The 23277-nt window shown below is 43.2% G+C and overlaps 1 protein-coding gene across 1 annotated transcript in view; it reads left to right on the forward strand.

Moving 5' to 3' along the window:
• Positions 1–17317, forward strand: part of LOC134439209 (ras-related C3 botulinum toxin substrate 2) — a 33350-nt gene extending 16033 nt beyond the window's left edge. Inside the window, exons 5-6 of the mRNA XM_063189097.1 lie at positions 12217–12376; positions 16570–17317. Coding sequence (XP_063045167.1) covers positions 12217–12376; positions 16570–16700 — 291 coding nt within the window. The 3' untranslated portion in view covers positions 16701–17317. The remainder of the gene's footprint in view (positions 1–12216; positions 12377–16569) is intronic.
• Positions 17318–23277: the final 5960 nt, after the last annotated feature.

A 23277-nucleotide genomic window follows, 5' to 3' on the forward strand; every position in this document is an offset into this window, starting at 1 on the left:
CGTTTACGCTGTTTACACAACTTGGTCATTGCCATTCTGGTGATTTATAACAGCGGCCATGTCTTACTTAGAGTTAGGTGTCAAAGAAAAATGCACTTGAAAAACAACCAAACTGACTCATTCAAGCTGTCAATGGCAGATGGTTTCTCCTAATGTCAAAGCTAGATAATCCCTTTGAGTCTATTTTTCGGGATACAGAGATGTTGGTGGGAAAAAATGAGATTGTTTGACCATGTTTGAGAGTAAATACAGTATATCATCAGTCTTATCATCAAATTAACACATGGGGAAAGTCGGGATTCATTCATGAATACTCTGGATAGATGACTTTACATTACATGCATGCTTGAACAATAAACAAAAGGCCCTTGCTGCTTTCTTTGTAGCAAATTGATTAAAGTAGGTTTAATGCATATCAAGGAAGCTGACAGTCCCTGCAGAGGCAGCAAACCCCTATGTCTATATCAAACTATTGTCTCTCATGGCCAATATACTGTGTAGACGACGCACATTAAGTGATTGCTGGTAATCACGGTAGACAGGCAATGTCAGAGAGTCAAGCAGATGCACTTCAAGCAACAAACACCTTAGAGGTGCACAGGGTAGGACCTAAATACTGAATCAAACCAAGATATCTCAAAACACGCCCACTCAATGCAAAGCTGCAACATGATCTCCAAAAATTCTGTGCTCCTGGACACGGATGTTAAGGACACAAAATCCGTGTCCAGGAGCACGGATTTTGCCAAAATTCCGTGCTCCTGGACACGGAATTGTTTTCCGTGCTCTTGGACACGGAATTGTTTGAAGTGCTTTCTATAGGCTATTTCCACAGTCTTGTGTTTTCTCAGGATTTTTCTAATTTCAAATATTTTGCCTTTAAAAAAAAAACATTTCTTACTGACAGGTTAGGGTTAGGGATTGTTTTGGTCTGGGCACAGCTAGTTTTCTTTCATTCATTATATGAGTTTGATAGCCTAGCAACCAACTGGAAAAGGTATTTCTCAAAAATATGTCTTTAATGACAGGTTAAGGTTAGGGAATGTTTTGGTCAGGGCACAACTTAATTTGCTATAGCATTATTTTGTTTAGGATTAGCATTTGGTATGTATTTTCTAATGATAGAGTTAACACAGTGCTGTGGTAATAGCCTATAGAAAGCACTTCCGTGTGCCCATCACGGAAAACAATTCCGTGTCCAGGAGCACGGAAAACAATTCCGTGTCCAGGAGCACGGAATTTTGGCAAAATCCGTGCTCCTGGACACGGATTTCGTGTCCTTAACATCCGTGTCCAGGAGCACAGAATTTTTGGAGATCAGGCTGGCAAAAGCGTGTGCTCAAGTTGGGTCTCTAAGGGGGCATTGTCCCCTACTTCTTCTTCTCTTTTTGAGGTTTTTGCGTAAGACGTGCGCTACCGCCATCTACTGCGCTCAGGGGACTTCATTGATTCTCAACCTCAGGACTCCTAACCGAAGGTCTCCTAAAGGGGCGTTCACCCGACATAAAGTGGATACCGGAAAAGAAACAAAATGACGCTTCTTGTTAGATCCACCTTCTTTGGTAGGATGATGTCGTTTGCGATGTGCCCGTGGCATGCCTGTCTCAAAATCTACACCGTGATGAAATGCTGTTTCAATCATCTCGCTCTGAGACAGTTTTTCATCACGGAATGCCAGCAGTTGATACAAATCTGAATACGGTATGTAAAGCTATGTTTCAAATGAAAAGTGTTTCCCACGACACTCCTTCGGACTGCGCTGTCAAAAGTTGCATGTGGGGTTTTCTGACAGCGGACCGTGGAAGCAGTTGCGAGAGCCATAGTTCACTTACTAATGACTCACCTAAGCATCGGGTGACTCGGGACTGTGATTAATTCAACTTTCAATCCTACCTGGAGCTTTCCTGGTGAACCAGTAGCCTGTAAGTAACAGGCTACTGGTACACTGCCCTTTCACGCCTCTCCGCAGGCGGGGTTTAGTCAAAAGATGCTTGCACGCGGTTGGAGCAACCTCATATGAATGACATGACACTTCGACCACTCACGTTGAAGCTTTGTGACGTAGGACGTGTCGTCACGTAAGCGCTGCCAGGTCAGGGAACCAGAACAGAACAACATCCTTTAGAAAATCAACTTGAGGTATTTTGGATAACACCGCTGAAATTACTGCTTCCATCCCGACGCATGATAACTCCTCGCACGCCGCCATTACTGTTGTGATTCAGGGAGGGGGCGGGCACAGCCGAACTACCCTGGGGGAGGGAGTTGCGTTCGATAAACGTCATACCCACTGAAATCCCTCCCTACGATCCTGATTCGTCGTGCTGCCCCGTTTATTTCGTAAACGGAGGAGGAGAGCGAATCACAGGTGTACCAGAAGGTTTGTGTAGCCCAGCCCCCTGGGCATCAACACATAGCTTCTGGTTCACCAGGAAAACCTGGAGCCCCTTTAAGCAAGTGATAAGAGTTTTTTTTATTATTAGGAGTGGAAATTTAAATCACAGTCACGAAAATGTAATGAGTGATATGTACTGATATTGTTTATTGATATTTGAAAAAAATGACCTTATAGTACTGCAACTTTTTAATTCTTTGGCTATTTTTATGCCTTACAAGACAGTATGATGATTGTACATGACTAGTCTGTTCAGCCAATTGTTTCTCTGCAGCAGTTTTGGTAAGACGGCCATTTGTTGGAGTTTCCATTCTCTTGCCGGCTCCCTCACTGTCTATTTTTAGTGCTGTTTTTCATATATAAAAAAAGAATAATTTGTTCAAGCGTTAACCCCATCAAATGTTGACCTCCGATTTGAAAATGTCCCGTCCAACTGAATCATGCGGGGATGGTTCCTAGCAGAAAAACTAATCTCTTTGGAGTAGCATTCAGATCACAGGTTTCACTCTGTGGATGGGACTTGTGCTATCATTCAAATTTCCTCCTCTTGGCTCTTCTGTTTTTTTTTCCAACTTCCTCTCATCTCCATGGTAACATCACCCTTTTTTGTAGTTAGAGACCTGATGGATTGCGAAGGGTTTTAGAAGACAAATTAGAATCTATTTAAAGGCCGACAGCATAGAACACACTAATGCAGAAGATACAAAAATAGCAGATGGGGTAAGACTGTGTTTTTTATCCATATGGGTTGACTGTGATTCTAATAGTTGTTGTGGCATTTTATTATTTTGCTGCTTTAGGCTACGCTTGCTTTTGTTTACTATTTTTGCTTCTAATTTGGGCTTTTGGTCGTGTATAATTTCTTCCACTGGGACACTGGAATAAAACGTTGCGACGGAATGGCAGAGGACTGAGCCTTTGGGCCGTTAAAAGTCCTTGGAAAGATTCATCTGACGTCAGTGCTATAATAATTGTACTGCCTGTGTGTGAGCTCGGATGGAGTCTTGTTCTCGGAGCCTTTTAAAATAGCACCTCCTCTTTTGTATACGGAGGTTTCGCTTGCTACCGTTTCACTTCATCTCAAGGCCTTGTCCTCCAGCATGTCTGTACTACCCACGGTCTTTGTCTGAGCTCTTCAGCCATGATGTATTTGTCTCCAGCTATTGTGGACAGCCTCAGACCACATGGTGATGTGCAGTTGAGCTAGATATGTTGAGTGCCCCCGACTGTCTGGCCTTGGCATGCCTGGGTACCTGGAGCTTTTGCCATGCAGAATACTCTGAGTCCTGGACAACACTCATGTACACTAGACGTTTTTGTCAAGGGGACAAAAGTATTTGCATCACTCACAGACTCCAAACTTGACAATTGTTTGTTGGCACTGAGAACCGTTCATGTTGGGTCGGTCACCAAGACGTAGAGCAAGGGGTCCCCAAACTTTTTTCTCTGGGGGCCACATTATCGTTCCTGACTGTGATCAGGGGCCAGGATCAGTCATGTGGGCTTTATACTAGGCCACTGCCTGTTATGAACATAATTTCTAGCACAAAATAGTTAATCATTACAAGTGATTTGCAAAAGAAGTCAGTACTTCACATGTTTTTCAATTTGAAATACCACAGGTATTCCTTTTAATTTGTAATAACCATGTAAAAATACCAAGGAAAGGCTAGACAAATATGGTGATTGACAGTTTATGGGTGATAAAATAGAAATTGTAGGCCTGTTTATATTTCAGTGAGATGAGAAACTATCAAGACAAGATAGGATTGCTTCTTTGGGGCAGTTCAAATGGTGAGGTGCAGAGAGGTGGAGGGCCGGTCAAAGGGACGTGGCAGGCCGCATCCGGCCCCCAGGCCTTAGTTTGGGGACCCCTGACGTAGAGTGTTTGGCAGGCGTCGCCATTTCTCAGAACCACTTATGGCTGACGGCCGGGGGTCTCCCATGAGACCCATGAGAGAGAACATGAGACCCATGTGCAGGGCTGGACTGACCATCTGGCATACCGGGCATTTCCCGGTGGGCCCTGCACCCTCGTGGGCCCCTATTTTCAGAAATGTAAAAAAAATTAGGGTAACACTTTATTTTAGGGTTACATCTATTAGCACTAATACATACAAAGAGCCTGTATGAATAACTTGTAAGGCATGTACTAAGCAAAATCAAACATTTGTTAGGCATGAATTCGCAAATGTCTTGTTCATGCACAATAAGGGGCTTATTACCAATTTAATTTAACCTTAGTAAGGACCTAGTAAGCCTTAGTTTTTGCTTAGTACATGCCTTACAAGTTACTTATGCAGGCATTAACATTGTATGTATTAGTGCTAATATATGTAATCCTAAAATAAAGTGTTACCATATATATATCAGTCCTACGCCACTAATTATGAGGGGGGCCTTTAAGCCAAAAGTGCCCAGTCCCTATTTCTCCCCCATCCAGCCCTGCCCATGTGTGTGTGTGTGTCACACAGAGACAGTTAATAAGAACATGCACTGTCATGCTTCACATAAAGCATCTTCCTCATTGGCTGATGAGAACTAATATAGCAAGCCAGCAGGTGATCCCAGATACAGAAGCACACTGATGAGTCAGGGGAGAAAGATTGTGTTTATTTGTGTGTGTGTGTGTGTGTGTGTGTGTGTGTGTGTGTGTGTGTGTGTGTGTGTGTGTGTGTGTGTGTGTGTGTGTGTGTGTGTGTGTGTGTGTACTGTATGGCCCCATATTACAGGACTACCTCACCGCCCCCACAAACACACACAAACACAATGTGTGTGTGTGTGTGATTGTGTGTGATTGTGTGTGTTTGTGGGGGCGGTGAGGTGGTCCTGTAATATGGGGCCATACAGTACACACACATACACACACACACACACACACACACATATACAAACACACACACACACACACACACACACACACACACACACACACACACACAGTAATTTGGACTCGTGCAGACACTAATGTCCTAAATATGATAAACACAATGCAGAAAGGGGGGACAAAATGTAATTTGTAAATTAACTTTTTTTCTGCCTTGATGGGGGCACATTTATGCCCTGCAGTAGTCCTAATTGCTCGGCTACTTTTGAATTTGTGTGTGTGCGGGTGCATTTGCCTGTGTGTGCGGGTGTGTCTAGGAAGGGATGCAGGAAGACAGGATGTTTTGGCGGAGGCAGTAAATCTGGGAATAATTAATCATTCACAAATCAAGATAGCAATGAAATAAAGGTCAATTTTGATGATAAGCCTGGTGCATTTTTTAATCAATCACATGGCAAAGTGCACCTCTCACTGCACCACTCACTGTCTGCTCTTTTTGACCCGAAGCTGAGGGTGGAGGTAACCTGGTAAACTAGTGTTTTGTGTCCCTCTGTGAGGAGGATGGAGGTAACCTGGTAAGCTAGTGTTTTGTGTCCCTCTGTGAGGAGGATGGGGGTGGGAGTGCTGGCAACAGTGGTGTGCATTGGCACTGGCCTCCCTATTCGATTCGATTACGATTCGGGAGGTAGCGATTCGATTCGATTCAATTCTACGATGCATTGTGATGCATTACATTTCTACTGAAAGCAAAGCAAATGTTTCATCAGGCATGTTGAGGCAATACCAGGGGTGGCTAGGGGGGCATTTGACCCCCCTGACATCTGATTGGCTACCCCAGGTGCTCCCCCAGAAAATGGACAGGAGCCCCGCCCACTTGCATTACACGAAGATAGATCGCCTGCAAATCTCTATCGCGAGTGAAGAAAGGATAACCATTTTCCCCACACACATTTCGATGCAAGTCTGTGTACACACCACCCTCATGAATTTACAGTAGGCATATGGGGTGCCATTCGAAAGCTTAGAATCCCCTCTGTCTAGTGGTATGCATGTCTTGTACGGTCTGACGGCAATGATTCATAGAAGCAGATGTGTGCTTTTCCGTCCTGAAGAAGAAAAGCCTTAGAGAAAAAAACTGCTTATTTCAGTCCAGATTCATTTCGTTTTCCTTTTGAAAAGTTAGCTGTCTGCCATTTAAGATTTTTCAGTACTAGGCCTATATATTGCTCTATTGCCCATGTGATAAATAAATAGATTCGTTTTTGGTGGTAAATGAATGTAGCTTCATGATTAATTCCTGTGAATTCAACTCAAACCTCGTGTCTAAAGTCCAAATATTCACTGGCATAATACTAATTGCTGTCTTTGTGTTGGAATAGACTAGATGCTAATGAGTATTTTATATGTGTGAATTGTAGCAAGCTCTTAGAAGCATCGCCACATTACAGTGACTGGATTTTATGGAAGTAACTCTGAAATCTGAAGTCTGAGTTCAGACTTAAATTATTGATGGGAAATTTGAAATTACATAAAAACACAGATGGTAGAAAATAATTTGATTAACTCTCAGACACCTAAGCATTAATTTCCTTTCAACTTCAAAGTCTTTGATGCAGAAACTTTTATGTTCATTTCTGAGAATTCTGTAGAAACGTTGAAAATCTGCAATAATGGGCATCAGTGAAACACTTATCTTTATCATCTCACATCACTATATGATTCTCACATACATAAACACAGATAGCCTACAGGTGTACACACCTGTCAGTGTATTCAATTGTCGTAGCACCCAGGTATTAGCATTTTCCTTCCAAAAAGAGCAGCCCTTCATATCATACTTTACTCAAAAACTTATGTTTCTCACATTTCTGGCACATCTTTGGAGAAAAAAGAGTAGCCTATATATTAAATGATTACCTCTACAATGGTTAAAATGTATTCAGAAAAGACAGAAAGCAGTTAATAAAAATGGCCATGTTTTACTTGAAATGTGATATTTTTCATATTAATACTATTTTCTATCCGGAAATGACTGTGTGGTGTTGGGATATGTAATTTGAGTTAGGTTCAGTCAATGTAAGGCACATAGCTCTTTGTAAATCTTGCCATTTGCAATGCAATGGGTTTCTGAGGGTCAAATCACAAAAAAATCACATAACAAATCACCAAAAGACATAAATTGTGACTGATTACTCTTTGACATAATCGGAGACCTAAAACTTAAGGGTGCAGTTATAGGGTGCACTTTAGAAGGGATTCAGTGACAGTACCTTACAGCAGGTGTTAGGGTTGCCAAATGTGACCAATGATTACCAACCCAAAAATACTCAAAAGAACGCCTTAAAACTAAAATCCTGCCAGATTTAAACAGAAGTCTTGATTTATATGACCACAAATTTACAGAATACCTGCCCAAAGCCCTTTTTTAACCCATAGATGACAATCGGAAACCGCTCAATCTGGTACCAGTGACGGGTGTCATAAGAACATCATTCTCTTTAGGCCTTTCTATTCTATAGTGTTTGAGTGTGTAAGAGTATGCCCCTGTGAAATTCATGTGGCTACCCCATTGCCCCCCCAATAATACATGTCTGGTTCCGCCACTGGGCAATACACGTAGACAGATACTGAGCAACATTTTATTGACTGTTTTCTGTATCAGTCTTGCAGTTTTCAATGCTTGAAGAGCTTTTGTTTAATTTCACATTCATTTGCTCCTGAAATATCCACGGAAGTAATTGAAACTTAAAAAAATTGCCGCATCGATTCTGGAACTTTCCGCATTGAATTGAATCGCCCATGCCCCGCATCGCATTGCATTGCCGAATCGATTATTGTATAGCTGGCAATGGTGCTGAGATGGGGTGACGTCTTGGTAAGGAGGATTGGGGTGTAGTGGTCATGTATGGTAGGTTGTTGCAGTGATTGAGATTGGTGTTACCATGAGCCGTCTAATAAGAGTTGTGTCAACCTGGGACCAGGAAGTCGGTTGGTGATGTGGTTCAAGTAGACTAAAATATTTCTAAACTGCAACTTTCTGTTCACTGGAGACTAACACAGAACCATTACATACCAAACAAAGATTAAGTACAAATGAATTACATTGACCTTAACCACATTTTCTGTGTTCTGCGGCCACCTCCTGGAACTAAGTAACTACTTCCATTGGAACTAAAGTCAATAGAGATTAACATGTAAAACGCTCCATGAGAGCTGTGGAAAGATTTAACCATTGAGGTCGTGGGAAGTGACGTAACTCTCTTATTTGGTGTTTCCAAATGGGGTAGAATGGAGTGGTGGAGTGTCTGTCTGTCCAGAGGAATTTAAGTCCATCTATGCATAACGTTGGTCCCACTCTACCTCACTGCCTCACAGAGGGACGAGGAGAAGTAGCTGTTAAGTTGCCTGACCTTACCTAGCCGGGTGAGTTGATAATGCAAATTAACGAGACTAAATTCACAAAGGAGAGTTGTAGTCGCGAAAGCCAGGCTAGTGCATACCATACACTTTTAATTCGTAAAATGGTCTGGAGCAGACAAAATTGACAAACGTTTTCTGGTAGGAGGGCTCTTCAACTGAACTGTTGGAATTTTAAATTGTGCACCAGATTTTACCCAAACGCTATCGTTTGGTCATGACGTGTAACCTGCTCGTTTGTAATGCATCATTGTTTGCCCCCTGCATCTGTCAACACGAGTGATCTCATCCCTGAAGACCCAAGTCAAGTCAGTCAAGTCAGCTTGACAACCCAGACGTAACATGGAGGGAAACGTGAATTGACATTGGCTCTATGGGTGGCAAGGACTGGCTAAGTCTGCCTTACTCTGCAGAGGAATTTTATTCAATTCCAGCTGCGTGTAGCATAGCGTAGCGGTGCCCCTCCCTGGCCTGCCTCTCCTGCCTCTTCCGCTCCCGGTGAGGGATGAGGGGCTGTCGCTGGGTAATGAGCAAGCATCCCGCCGGAGCGGCGCAGGGTCATGCAGAACAACAGCAGAAATCCATGAATAATGAACGATGGCGATATTAAAGAACGCCAAGCCTGCTGGGTATCACTAACCAATGTGTTTTCAAGCACATAATAACATTATTGCCTCACTCTCTCCCTCTCTCTCGCTTTCTTCCCCCCCCCCCTTCTCTCTATCACTCTCCCACGCTCTCATTCTCTACTTCTTCTTAACTTTCTGTTTTTCTTTCCCTCCATCTCTTTTCACAGGCTCTCTCTCTCTCTTTTTCTCTTTGTCTAACTCCCTTTTTCTTCTCAGCTAACGCTAACATCCCTGTATGTCTCTGCTCTCTCTCTCTCTCTCTCTCTCTCTCTCTCTCTCTCTCTCTCTCTCTCTCTCTCTCTCTCTCTCTCTCGCTGGCGCTCCCTGTGTTTCTTATGTACTTTTCATATTGCCAAGCTGTATTTGAGCTGCACTGTGGAGATTTCTCAGAAATGCCTTAATGACTTAGTAGTATAGTGCTGAAACACCACTCACAACTCTGTAGCCGTGTCAGCCTCACACACATTGCACATCACAAGACACAAGGAGTGACTAAAAGAATCTCAGTAAGAGGGTGTTTGGATGGAAAAAAAACATAAGAGTGTGACTGTGTTTGACTATATAATTGCTAGACAATGCCAATCCAGGCACGTGTGTGGGCCTGTGTCTATCAGTGGCGACTCCTATTGGAAGCTAGGGGAAGCACAGCCTACTGGAACTCAGCTCAAAAACGAACCATATTTATTGATCAATATTGTCAAGATTCTATATACTGTATTTTCATGAATGCTACATTTAATTTCAACCAGGGGCGGGTTAAAATTGCAGTTATTTTAACATCTAGGCTATGATTTCTACCACATTCCCCCACGAGTGCAAGATTTTGTTTGAGGAGTAACCATGGCGACGAGCAGTCTTTTAGTTCGGCTACTGCCGTGTATGAGGGGAAGCATGCATACAGCAACAGCTTGTTGCTTCACCTGAGCTCTTGCCGCCGATTGATAAAACATTGAGGAGCATTGGCCAATCAGAGTGCGGCTGTAATGCTGTGCATTGTATGGAAAAACTTCCTGGGTAAATTTTAGACGGATGTGCTTCTCCTGGCTTTCTCGTAGTGATTGGAAGTTGGCTCTAATAAACCCGCCCTAAAGCTGTTGACCACCAATATCAAATAAGTATTTTGTAAGAGAGATGACACTTTACCCGCGCTGTTCTTCAGTCTCATTCACGGACTGTACAGAGTTTTATATTGACACCATGGAGAGCAAAAGAGAACATTTCTTGAGATCGGTGTTGGGATTCCTACAGGATATTTGGACCATACAATCTATAATTTGCAAAGGAATTGGATAGGCGATTTGATGATTTGATGAACCTGTGCTCTCGAGAGGCAACTGGTGGGTAAGTCATGTTTAGCTTAGGCTACTACATGTAATAGCACCGCCGAGTGCCTCGATGTTCAATGCGGTGATGGCAAATTATGTTGTCGTAAAGTTACCGATGGTGCTTTTGTTGTGCGCAGCGTAGCCCACTGTCGGTTGTAGAAAAGAGAGGTGAGAGAGGTGTTTAATGTGCTGTAATCAAGGACGTCTTATTGGCTGTTGTTGTGGTCAATGCTGGATAAAGTCATTCGTGGCAGATGCACTGACGCTAGCAGCCGAGGCCCACTCAATGCTTTGATGGTTTCCTCAGTATTGCGCAATATTTCCTGGCCGTCATCACGAATAACAGTAGGGCGCGTGTGACAACAAGCAAGGTAGAGAAAGACAGCGCATTTGTTGTTGTTTAAGTTATTATTCTCTTCTTTCGTGCAGAGGGCTGGGCTGATGGGGATCTCTCACTATTTTGTGACGCTTGTCTGTTAGGTTACAAAAGGTCTCCGGTTTTGTGGTGATGGACTTGCACTGGAATGGTTGGTAGCCGATATCTGAGAGCATATCCGAGGTTTTAGCCTATGTAACCTGTGCATTCTCTAGTGACCCCTTGCATCGTGCACATCTCAAAACAGTTTGGGATTTTTTTGTGGAGCAAGCTTGTGTCCCTTTTACTTACACTTTTACGTTTCACTTGCTGCAAACCTCATCATGGCAAGAACTGAAATCCATGCCTATCACCTCTTATTATGCTGACGTCACCTGCGCTATTCTGTATTGTGCTTCCCTGATCAAAATTTCCACCCACCGCTACTGTGTCTGTGTGTACATGTGTGAATGAATAGTAAATGTTTGAACATGTGTGCATACACAGTGCATGATATTTCTCTGTGTCTGCGTATGTGTGCGCAGATGCATCCTCATCATCCCTTGCTACCCATGTCTCCCCCCTCCCTCAATGGTGGTACTCAGTCTCTATATGTCTCTGTGTAATGTGTACATTTGTGCTGCACCCTAATCATCCTCTATTACCATTATTTCCTGTACCAATGCTTTTCTTGGCTACATGGACCCCTTAAGTTCTTTTAGCATCATTCGCTTCCGTCTTTCAGCCTACCAAAGTTCGTTTTCCTGACTATCGCATGTAATGACTAACTTAACCCATTAAGACACTGTGTTATAAATGTTCTGTTACCAGAATGGCAATGACCAAATTGTAGTGCATTTCTAAAGGCCCAGTGTTCATAGTAGTGTAGTACTATGGTAGTTAACTTTTCAATGACTATTACAGCGTGCCGCTGGTGGAACGGCGTGCATTGTGGGGCTACGGAGTAGGATGAAATAGCCTCCTTCATTTAATATGAAACATTCATTAAACACCACACAATGGATACTGTTCTTTTTTTCTCTTTTTTTTGCTCCAAAAAATATAGAGAAAAAAGAACAGTATCTAGTGTGCCGTGTTTAATGAACTTTTCATATTGATCAAGTTTCCCTGCCTTACACCTGCGCATGGACAACTGAAGGGTTGAGCACAAGGACTTTCATGTACTTAAACATCATCATTTCATTCATTCATTCATTCATTCGTTCGTTCGTTCATTCATTTTTTCATTCACTCAATCATTTATTCAGTGGTACCCAGAGGTGCGGCACCACTGCCCCTCCACACCCATCATCCTGGTGGGCACCAAGCTGGATCTGAGGGACGAGAAGGAGACCATCGAGAAGCTGAAGGAGAAGAAGCTAGCCCCCATCACCTACCCACAGGGCCTGGCACTGGCCAAGGAGATCGGTAAGTAATGCTAGGCTCACACACATCGCTACTAGTTACTCACTCAGCGAGTGAAGTCAATAGAAAGTCGTATCGTATGTGTTCCAGCGAAGCGAGGAGGCGAGGAGAGCACAAGCGATGTGGGTGGATTCCGATTTTTAAAATATTTTAACTTCGAGCGGGGCGAGTAAGCGAGTAACCAATTGAAACGCAGAGTTTGGATAGCTGACAGTACTTCTTGCTTTTGCATTGGCAGTTAAACTTGCGGGAACGTTTAGCCAACGTTCCATGAGTGGGTGGCGAGTAGGCGAGGAATGCACACCAACATTGGCGAGATTTGGACCAAAGGGGGTGCTGCAGTTCCTTCTGTTGCCGTGGCGACTTTGGCAAGTTTACTGCTTGGCCCCGCATTGCTGCTCGCAGCTATAATGTCCTGAGTGACCGTACTTACTACAAGAGCAGAATGTTAAGGTGCACATGTGATACTTTGGTAGACGCATAACTTTTCTGCAAAAGGTTACGGCACCAGGAAAAAGCAGTTGGCATTTACAAACAGAGAATGAAAAAGAAAAACATACAAATGAAACAAGGAATAACAGGGGTGTGTGAAAATAGACAAGCATTGACGTGAGTGTTGACGTCGGTGTTTCACATAAACAATGTGTCGCATAAAATCCCTCCACTTCCATTAAGCTGATGTGACAGGGACGTAGTCAGAGGTATCTTTATTGTCCCCAGGAGGGATGGATGAAGCAGAGCCAATTTGTTTTGCCAGCAGCAATAAATAAAGAACACTCAGCTGCAATATCACACATTAATCATATCTGGTCTGCTGATTTAAGCCAAGAAACATAGTGTCAATGAAATAGGTACAGTATGAACACATAGAAAAAACATGTGTACTCACACAATATGTATTCGTGTAGAGGTCGCATCTGTACCTTTTAAAGACAGCTTTGACATGGTGCGGTATGTCACAGAAGTGAATACACCCCTCACATTTCTGCAGATTTGGAAGTATGTCTTTTCATGGGGCAAGGATTTTTTTTAATCACTTTGACACAATGGACAGTTGCCAGCGTACACTTTATATAGCCGCTTCAATTTATTGGATTGTTCATTCAAATTAATTTCAAATACAAACATTAATGTTTCAAAATGTAAATCACAAAAGTGAGTACATCTTGTTTTAAAATTCCACAGAGAGCATCATGTTCTGCTTCGGTAGTCACGGTACATGCTGACTGTGTACGGTAATTTGTGGTCATCATGTCATATGGCCAGCGTCAGTGAACTCATAGGATAACGCAACAACCTTTTCCCCTTAATAGATCTGAGCACATCAGCCGTCGTGATCTGTTCATTTCAGGGGCCTGTAATATGCAAATGCCCTGTCATGCTATCATCACCCATTTGGAGAGCTTTCAACATGCCTTCTGAAAATAGAAAGCGCACTGGTGATTGTCATCCCAGGTTGCGACTCCTGCCAAGACCTGTTAGCGGTCCTGGTACCCTTTTGAAAGTATTGGGAGGCAGACTGTCATCATGCAAAGGCGTATTGATTTCAAGCAAGTCAAGTGCATTCCACCTTGAGGTGAGACGCCTTTGCAAGTTAAGTTGTGCTCCTCAACGCCGCAGGAAAGCACTTTTGTCATGTGACGATGTTTGCCCTGCCCTTGTAACCGGTCAGTAAAGCAACGTTCCTATTGCTTCACTTTTGCCAACAACAGCAAAACAAGCAAGGCAATAGTGAAATTATGTCAAAATTGTGCCCTGACCAAAACCATGCCTTAACTTAACCTGTCACAGGGTGTTGTGGAGCACGAGTTAACATGCAAGGTCGAGATGCGCAAACGAACACAATAGACGGTTCAAGTCGACGTGTTTTCTTACCACTCATGCATGATGACATGTTGCGGGAGGGGAGGTGCTATGAGGGAGGAGGGGGTGAGGGGGCGATCAGTGGTGGGGAGGCTAATTCTGTGCTCAATTAAAGATGGAGATGTATTGTATAAATATGTTCATACATATTGTGGCCCAAATCAAATGCTGAAATGCTGAAGTCTAAGCTGTCCGTTAGGGGATGTAGATATGTGAAGAGTTATGCTATTATTAGATGATGGACAGAGTAGAGAGCCACTGTAGACAATTTCAGAGCAATTGCTGCAGCACTGACAGAGTAGAGAGTGCGTTGGCACGCACACCCACGCATATCATTCCCTCCAAATCAGTAATCTCCAGAAGTTTGATTGACAGTTTTAGTAATATTAACTCGGTAACACTTTATTTGAGGGATACATCTATCAGCACTAATACATACAATGTGCCTGTATAAGTAACTTGTAAGGCATGTACAAAGCAAAATCAAACATTTGTTAGGCATGTATTTGCAAATGTCTTGTTCATGCACAATAAGGGATTTATTTCCAATTTAACCTTAGTAAGGACCTAGTAGGCCTTAGCGTTTGCTTAGTACATGCCTTACAAGTTACTTATGCAGGCATTAACATTGTATGTATTAGTGCTAATAGATGCATCCCTAAAATAAAGTGTTACCATTAACTCTTGTGCTATCGGCTAACTTTACCTGGCCATTTCTATCTGGGTTCACTCATTTTATAACATCTGGCACACCCCTGGGTGCCCTTGAGCAATGCACAGAGGCTGTAATCAATACCCTCTATATAACTCCTGTATATCGCTTTGGATAGAAGCCTCAGCTAAATGTAATGTAATGTAATGTAATGTAATGTACTGTTCAAGTAACATGAATAAATGGACGATTAACATTAACATTAAAATGGACGATACCGGGGGGTTTTGTCCACTACTTTCAACCATGTTGTTGGTTCATGAAAACATCTCTGGGTGCATGACATAACTGTGGGCGATGTGCGTTGCATGACAACAAGGCAAGCCCAGCATGGGGGTGCATGAAACATTTCCCTCTCCAAGTTTAACATTTGGGAGAACACATGGGTGTCCTCACACGCATGCCTACGCAAATACACACACACACACACACACGCGTGCGCGCGCACACACACACACACACACACACACACACACACACACACACACACAGACAGATGGATGGACACACGCACACACACACTAACTCACTTCCAAATATGTATTCACTCACACGCACGCACACACACACACACACACACACACACACACACACACACACACACACACACACACACACACACACACACACACTTGTACTTTACACAAACTTGCTTGCACAGACAACATGCAACCTCATGCACACCATGAACATAGCAGTAGATGGAGAGATGGAGAGAGTCACAAGTGATCGAGGGAGAGAGAGAGAGAGACTGTGCTATTTACCTCATGTAAAATGCCAGAAATATCTCGTGGATCCAGGAATCCGTCACAAGTGCAGAGCCATCTATCTAATTGTGTTGTGTTTTCTGTAGATCAGAGGTATGTGAAATGAAGTGTAATGATGGCAGACTGATTAGGGTTGTAATTAAAGAGAGAGAGAGAGAGAGAGAGAGAGAGAGAGAGAGAGAGAGAGAGGATGAGGAGAGTGGGGAGAGAGAGGGGGGAATGGGAGAGAGAGGGAGAGAGAGAGGGGGGAGAGAGGGGAGAGAGGGGGGGGGAGACAGAGAGAGAGGGGGAGAAAGAGAGAGATGAGAGAAAGAGAGAGGGGGAGAGAGAGAGAGAGAGAGAGAGAGAGAGAGATGAGAGAAGGAGAGAGAGAGAGGGAGAGAGGGGGAGAGAGGCAGAGAGAGAGAGGAGAGAAAGAGAGAGGGAGAGAGAGAAAGAGAGAGGTAGAGAGAGAAAGAAAGAGAGGGGGAGAGAGAAAGAGAGAGGTAGAGAGAGATTTATCTACTGTATGTCTGTCTATCTCTGACAGAGGAGAGGATGAGAGAGACGAGAATTGGCTCCATTGAGGATGTAAAGTGAAAACAAACATATTATTCTTGATTGATGCATTAATCATGGAGCATATCTTTTCATCTGCATGAAATGAGGATAATGAGAGAGATAAGCATGAATAAGGTTGTAGACGTTAATATATAATCACATTTGTGTGTGTGTGTCTGTGTCTGTGTGTTTGCATCTGTGTGCAATGCACGTCTGTGTGTGCTCACATGTTCGATGCTCGTTTGTGCGGGCATGTGTGTGTGTGTCTGTGTCTGTGTGTCTGTGTGTCTGTGTGTGCGTGTTTTTGTCCTTAGATTCGGTGAAGTACCTTGAGTGCTCTGCCCTTACCCAGCGCGGGCTGAAGACTGTGTTTGACGAGGCCATCCGCGCCGTGCTCTGTCCCCAGCCCACCAAGATCAAGAAGAAAGGCTGCCTCCTGCTCTAAAGGGGAAAAAGAAAACAGGTAACACTTTACTTGACGCCGGTGTCATAAGCATGTCATTACAGTGTCATAATAGTGCTATGCATGTGTCATAAACATTATGTCCATGTCATAAACATTTTATGACTGTTGACCTTAAGTCACATTCGTTTATGGCAAAGCCAACCCAATATATAAATAGTCATAAAATGTTCATGACAAGGACATAATGTTTATGACTTATCTATGACTGTGTCATGACACTATTATGACACTGTAATGACATGCTTATGACACCAGCGTCAATCAAAGTGTTACCGAAAATACAGCGAAAATGACAAAAAAGGATGAAATTAATTATAAGAATGCACAAAAACATGAAAGAGGAGAGAGATTTAGACAAGGAGCAGAGGCGATGTAAGTTTGGCAGATGGGAATGTGGAGGTGCTGTAAAAGAAAAAAGCAGAGCGATGATAGAAAGTGATAGCTTGGGTATCTTTTTCAGTTTAGTATGTTTTGCTTTAGGCAATTTTTCCTACAGTGTAATTGTATTATTTTATAAATGAGTTAAAGACTGTTCTGTCTGTGTGTGCCATTGCCTGTATTGAGTTCATTAAAGACCTGCTGTCATGTTGTCTTCACACCGAGATGTGATGATCTACTCACACGTCACAGCATGAAGAACGGACCATGCAGCGGCTCATTGCCAGGGCCGTTGGCAGGTTTGGCAGGGGCCAGGGACAAAGTCATCTGAATGGCACTTCTTCTCAATACCTGTACATGCAATCTAATGAGGACTAAATTCTGCCACCCCCATCCCCCTTTGTGGGTCTGAGACAGGGCTGGACTGGCCATCTCTCCCCCAGTCCAGCCAACATACCTGGTTACCTGGTTGCTAACAACCCCCCCCACACACACACACACACACACACCCTTTGCTACAGCTTGTACATCTGTGGAGGGAAACTCATAAGAATGATATCTCTATGTCAATGGCTGGGAATAATTCAATAAAGTGTTTTAAACTTAAATATATATACAATACAGTGCCTGCAATTGTTCTTGTATTTCAAAGTTTCAAGATATGATGATAAATGTTAAAAAATAAAAATGAAAAACCATCAATTGACTGTTGTTGTCACTACTTAATTAACATGTGCCGTATTTTTGTCACACTTTAACAGTGTACTGAAGTGTGAATTTATGCATTAGATCTACTACCACTACATCAATGCACTAAAAATATGCGTTTTTTCACACATATGGGGGGTTTCATTGAAATGCTGTGAACCTTTTTTGCACATTTTTGCTTTTTCACACTCCCTTGAATTTCCAATCAAGATATTCATAATTTGTCGGTTGCAACTGCTGTATGCTATGTAGAATAATAAATAATAATAATTTTAAAAAGAAAAATGCGGGAAAAAAGTCAAGAATAATGCTTGTAAAAGAAAAAGTTGTCTCAGGAATTTAAAAAGCTTCACTTCAGTCTCGAGAACACACAAGATAAAAGACAGCAGAAGAGTACCCTGTGAACAGCAGCATTGCTCTTGCAAACCTCATTCTAACATACTATTGTTTGAGATTTGTTTTGATCAAGGTTTTCATTTTGTCTGAAGCCTGACTGTACAGTAAGTCCTCCCACGTACCTCTGTGCAATTCTTCATAATAGCCTTACTAGGCTAGCTAGATTTAAAAATCATCAATAATTGACTACTGAGAGTCACTCAGGTCCCATATACCACTGCAGTCTACGTTGTAGGAACAATGCGAAACCAATACTGGGTCTTGCCCATTCAGGCTCAAGGTTGTTGCCTGGTGAACATTGTCCCCAAGAATGGAATGTTCTATTCACGCGTTTGTAACGTGAAGCATAGCAACTAGACTGTCTTCTCTTATCAAACACAAAGAGAGGTCACCCACTGGTGATCATGTATTGATTTGTCAATGGGAATGGAAATGGACAACAGCCAAACAGGGACTTTTCTTTGCCCTTTCTTTGAAAAGTAAGGTCACAAAATAGACAGGACAATGATTTTTCAAATCTGCATTTAAGTACTAGAAGTAGGCTACTAGAACTGAAAGTTCAAGTACAAGAACACAGGGCTTTTGACAGGTGTGATGAGACACGGGTCAAAGTCAATATGTACAATGTAATGCAGACCCAACTCCTTATGCCCAGGGCAAAATACGCCAGGGGTCTTTCTTCAACTGACACTTGAATCAGTTAGGCATCCTCATTGCGAGGGCTGTTGCAATATCGTGGGAAAAACAGAAACCGCATGCCTTTTGTGTTTGATCTATGCCAATAGACAACATCTGTGGACGTTTCAAAATCGGGTTCTGCTTTATTTGCTGTCACGTGGGTGGATTGAGGAAAGCAATGAGACAATGGGATGCAATTAACTCCCAATATGAGCGTAACATTTGCAGAAAAAGAGAAAATTGCCAAATGACTGCTGCAGTGCCAGAAACGGCAGAACGGACGGCTTCCGTGTAACTGGTTGGAATCTCTTGTTTGCCTGTCAGTCTCATTTGGAACACTACAAAGACTGGGACATGATAAGATTACCAGAGTACGTGGGGGTTTTTAGCTGCCTGCGAGGGAAAAACACTAAAAGATTGAAGAAGGCTCCGCGCCGAGTGGGTCTCTGCTCTCATGTTTTTAAACTTAATAGCCATGTCTAAATGAAGGCTTTTTAATATTTTTGTACAAGAAGAGTACCTTGGATTCCCCTTTTTGATAAGACACTAAAAGGTTGTTGACTCTATGAAATGATACAATGTTGCCATCCCCAACCACCCCACCCTCAGGTTGCTCTCACACATTTAGGAGAGCCCTATCTCACGCCTTTCGTAAAGTCTTCACGAAAAAAATAGATTAATTTTCGTGGTACATTCACGTTATTGCCTGTTTTTCGTGGTAGGGCAACGAAACGCTACCTATTGACTTGAATTGCCCCACTTCTGCTATGGTTATCCAAGCGTCTGCAGGGGCGGGGAGGGGGTGCTGACAGAACACTGCTGATACACTCGGGACTCACTAATTCGACGCCCTTTCGGTACTTACGCCTTATGTCCCCTAAAACTAAACCTAAACCTAAACCTAAACCTAACCTTAACCCTACTTAACCCTAAACCTAACCCTAAACCTAACCCTAACCCTAACCCTAACCTTAACCCTAACCTTGACCCTAAACCTAACCCTAAATTGCTTGTTTGAAATGTTTGATTACCATGTGACGGTAGGCTACCGAAAGGGCATCAAACTAGTGGGTCGCTAGGCATGGGCGCAGATAGCGGGGGGGACGGGGGGGACATGACGTACCCAGATTTTCATTCACCTAGATCCGTCCCCCTCACCTTTTTGGAGAAAATATCTGATTTCTGCCTTTGCATTTTGCAATGTGTGAAATAGCGCCTCCCTGGACCATTCACTTTCATATGTGGCAAAAAAAAACGGTATTACACCATATATATAAATCTATTTTTTGATTGGCTAACAGCCACTGAAGTCCCAGATTTGAAGCGCCATAAACAGAGCTGGCTTTATGAAGGAAGTGGAGCGAAGAGCAGACGTCATATTTACATTACATTTTTGGCTCAGACCAGTTGCTTGCTTTTATAATTAAAGTTAATCTCGAGGATAGTCCCATTCTTGCTAGCTATGATGTGGATTACAAAAACTGTGGAACGTGAATGATGATGGTGGAAACGCATGGATTAAAAGTTGGGATAAATAGTTCTACTGCGGTCAAGACAACTTTTAAGGTAAGGTCAATAATAGGTTCATGTCCGCTGTGACGCTGTTTGTAGCCTAGTTCTGATGTTAGCTGATGTTAATTGTTCAGAAGGGCTTTTTGGTCTCTTTGTCGCCTGTTTTCGAGTGAAAAGACATCTTTGTTGGGCCATGCCATGACAGCTGTCAATCAAGTAGGCTAGCCTAACGCAGGTAGCTGTCGTGTTCACTGCCCCTGGTCTGTATGCTGTCAACGTCTGACTTCATTAATTTTTTTAAGGAGCTCCTTTTTGGAATGATGACTGCGGTGGTGTTAATCTGTTGGACGCATTTACTGTGAATTGTTGTTAAGCGGTACTACAACGCAAACGTGTGGCTTGTAGCGGTGGAGTGTAGATGCAATTGAAACGCAGCGTGGTAGAAAAATGACTGAGTAGAACTAGTAGCAAGGAGGTTGTCTTAAGAGCTCAAGATCACCATTTAAATGCGCCGCTTTTATCAAAAATGTCTAATCTGGGGGAGACCCCAATATCACACGCCCCAAAACCGCGCCTGGATTGAAGTTGTGTTTTACATGCAATAGGCCTACCACCGCGAGACTGGTCGTCTTAAAATGTCTACAGTACTAAATCACACACTGTTGCATAGCCTGCTGTAGGCCTACATTAGTAGTACAACGTGAAATTTGTTGACACAGTTGTCCTGTTTAAAGGTTGAATTGGTTGGGAAAGTACTGTAGCACTTGCTGATGGGATGGGAGAGGTGTGTTTAGGAGCGCGCGCAGGGGCGGGTGAGTCTTGGTGGGAGGGAGACTCGTGCACATTCTCAGTAGAATCTGTAAAGCTGGAGCGGTTTAAACATTTGTTAAAAAATATCATGTATCAAGATTTAAAATAGTTAATGTAGTAGACCTACAAAAGCAAATAAAATTATTTAGCGGAAGATGAATATGCCACTAACAATAAAAAAATGATATTCAGTGTACAATAATAATCCCCCCCCCAGCCTGACGGACGGTTGGTTGTGAAAATGTCCCCCCCCCAGTTTTTAAAAGCTATCTGCGCCCATGTCGCTAGGCAACAGTCGGGCAATTCAAGTGAATAGGCAGCGTTTCGTTGCCCTACCACGAAAAACGGGCAATAACGTGAATGCACCACGAAAATTAATCTATTTTTTTCGTGAATACTTCACGAAATGAGTGAGATACAGTTGTTTAGGAGGTCTTTGCCCATTATAATTGGGTTAGACACATCTTTTCAGATCAAGGTGGTTACATGCACATTTCTATTCCGATTCAGATTGTCCCTGTCAACATACTAACTCCTGTATCCTGAGCCTGATGTGGTCAGCCACACAAACTCAACTGGCATGGATGAAAGACATGAGTCAGTGCTCTCCTGGGCAAAACAACATTGTACCCGTTGAGAGGGGGATTGGAGTGGAGGCAATTTGGCCTGGTCCTTCAGGCCCTCAGCTCCCCTCCCCCCTCAACATGGGACCAGTTGGCCTGTTCATTAATTCAGCTATTGTATCTGGCAAGGTTTTTTCAGTACTCTTGCTCTCACCCTTATCACTCCCTGATACAAGGTGTTTGGGTCTTTTTGACCTGTTTTCAGTTGTTTCTTGAGTAAAATAGTAGGCTATCAATTATTATTTTTTCACGCTGAGATTCACTGGCCTTGGCTCATTTTCTATGAGGAACAAAAAAAATAGTGTGAATTACCAAATGCCATAGACTAGGAGAGTACCCTACTGGAATTATAATGACAGATGGATATGAAATATTAGACTGATTATCATTGACTTTCACTTCTCATCGAGACTTGTCCTGACCAAGAGCATAACAACTAACGTTCTCAAACGGCATGGTTGACCCAACTCCCTTGGTTTGCTAGTCAAGGGCAGGAAAGGCTATGCCAAAATTTAAACCAAACATTTTCTTAGTCTCAATAGTACGTCTCTACTTAAACCACGTGACTGCCTTGAACACGCCTCTACCAAGGACCGTTGGAGATTTTCAAGGTTGATTGTTTCCCAGCTAAGTGGGCAGAGTTCCCCAGCCGGCCGAAGTTTAGAATGTACTGAACAAGGAGGAGTCACGTGATCGGTTGGACAAGATGGCAGCTTAGTTCAGCTCTCCTCAACCCAGACTTGTGAAAATTGTTTTAATTATTGGTTTCTGTAGCTAGTCTACACCAGTCGAACAGTTTCAGTAATTTTATACTTCAGTCGACCGTGTGCCGTATCAAAATGTCAGGAACAGGCAGGAAAACTGCATCTAAATCGTCGAACAGTAAGTCCGATATTGAAGCTATCGCGGACCTTGTGCTGGCCAAGCAACGTGGTTTCCTTGAGGCACGTTTTGATCAACTTGAGCGGATTGGCAAGGAGACCGAGGCCAAACTGTCCAAGATACAACAGGACTTGGGGACTTTAAGAGGGAATGTTGGTGCTGTGAAGGGCGAGATTGGGAAGGTTCGCTCTGATGTTCAACGTAATGCTAATGTGCTAGCTAACCATGAGAGCCTGCTGGAAGAGTTGCAATGTAAGCTAGCAGCTTTGGAGGATCGCAACCGGAGGTGTAACCTCCGCATCGTCGGCCTGGCTGAAGGTGCGGAGGGTTCAAATGCTGTGGAATACTTGACCCGTGCTCTCCCTCGTTGGTTTCCCGCATTGGGGAACATCGAAGGGGAAATAATGAGGGCACACCGGATTTACAGTGGTGAGGATGATTCGAACAAGCCCCGGCCCCGCACCCTGATTTTTAAGGTGCTACGCTTCACTACCCACCAACGCATTCTGAATGCAGCCAAGAACTCTTCTCTGAAAGTGAAAGGAAAGCAGGTTCGTTTTACCCTGGAT

This window comes from Engraulis encrasicolus, chromosome 2 (assembly GCF_034702125.1).
Source record: "Engraulis encrasicolus isolate BLACKSEA-1 chromosome 2, IST_EnEncr_1.0, whole genome shotgun sequence".
Lineage (NCBI taxonomy): Eukaryota > Metazoa > Chordata > Actinopteri > Clupeiformes > Engraulidae > Engraulis > Engraulis encrasicolus.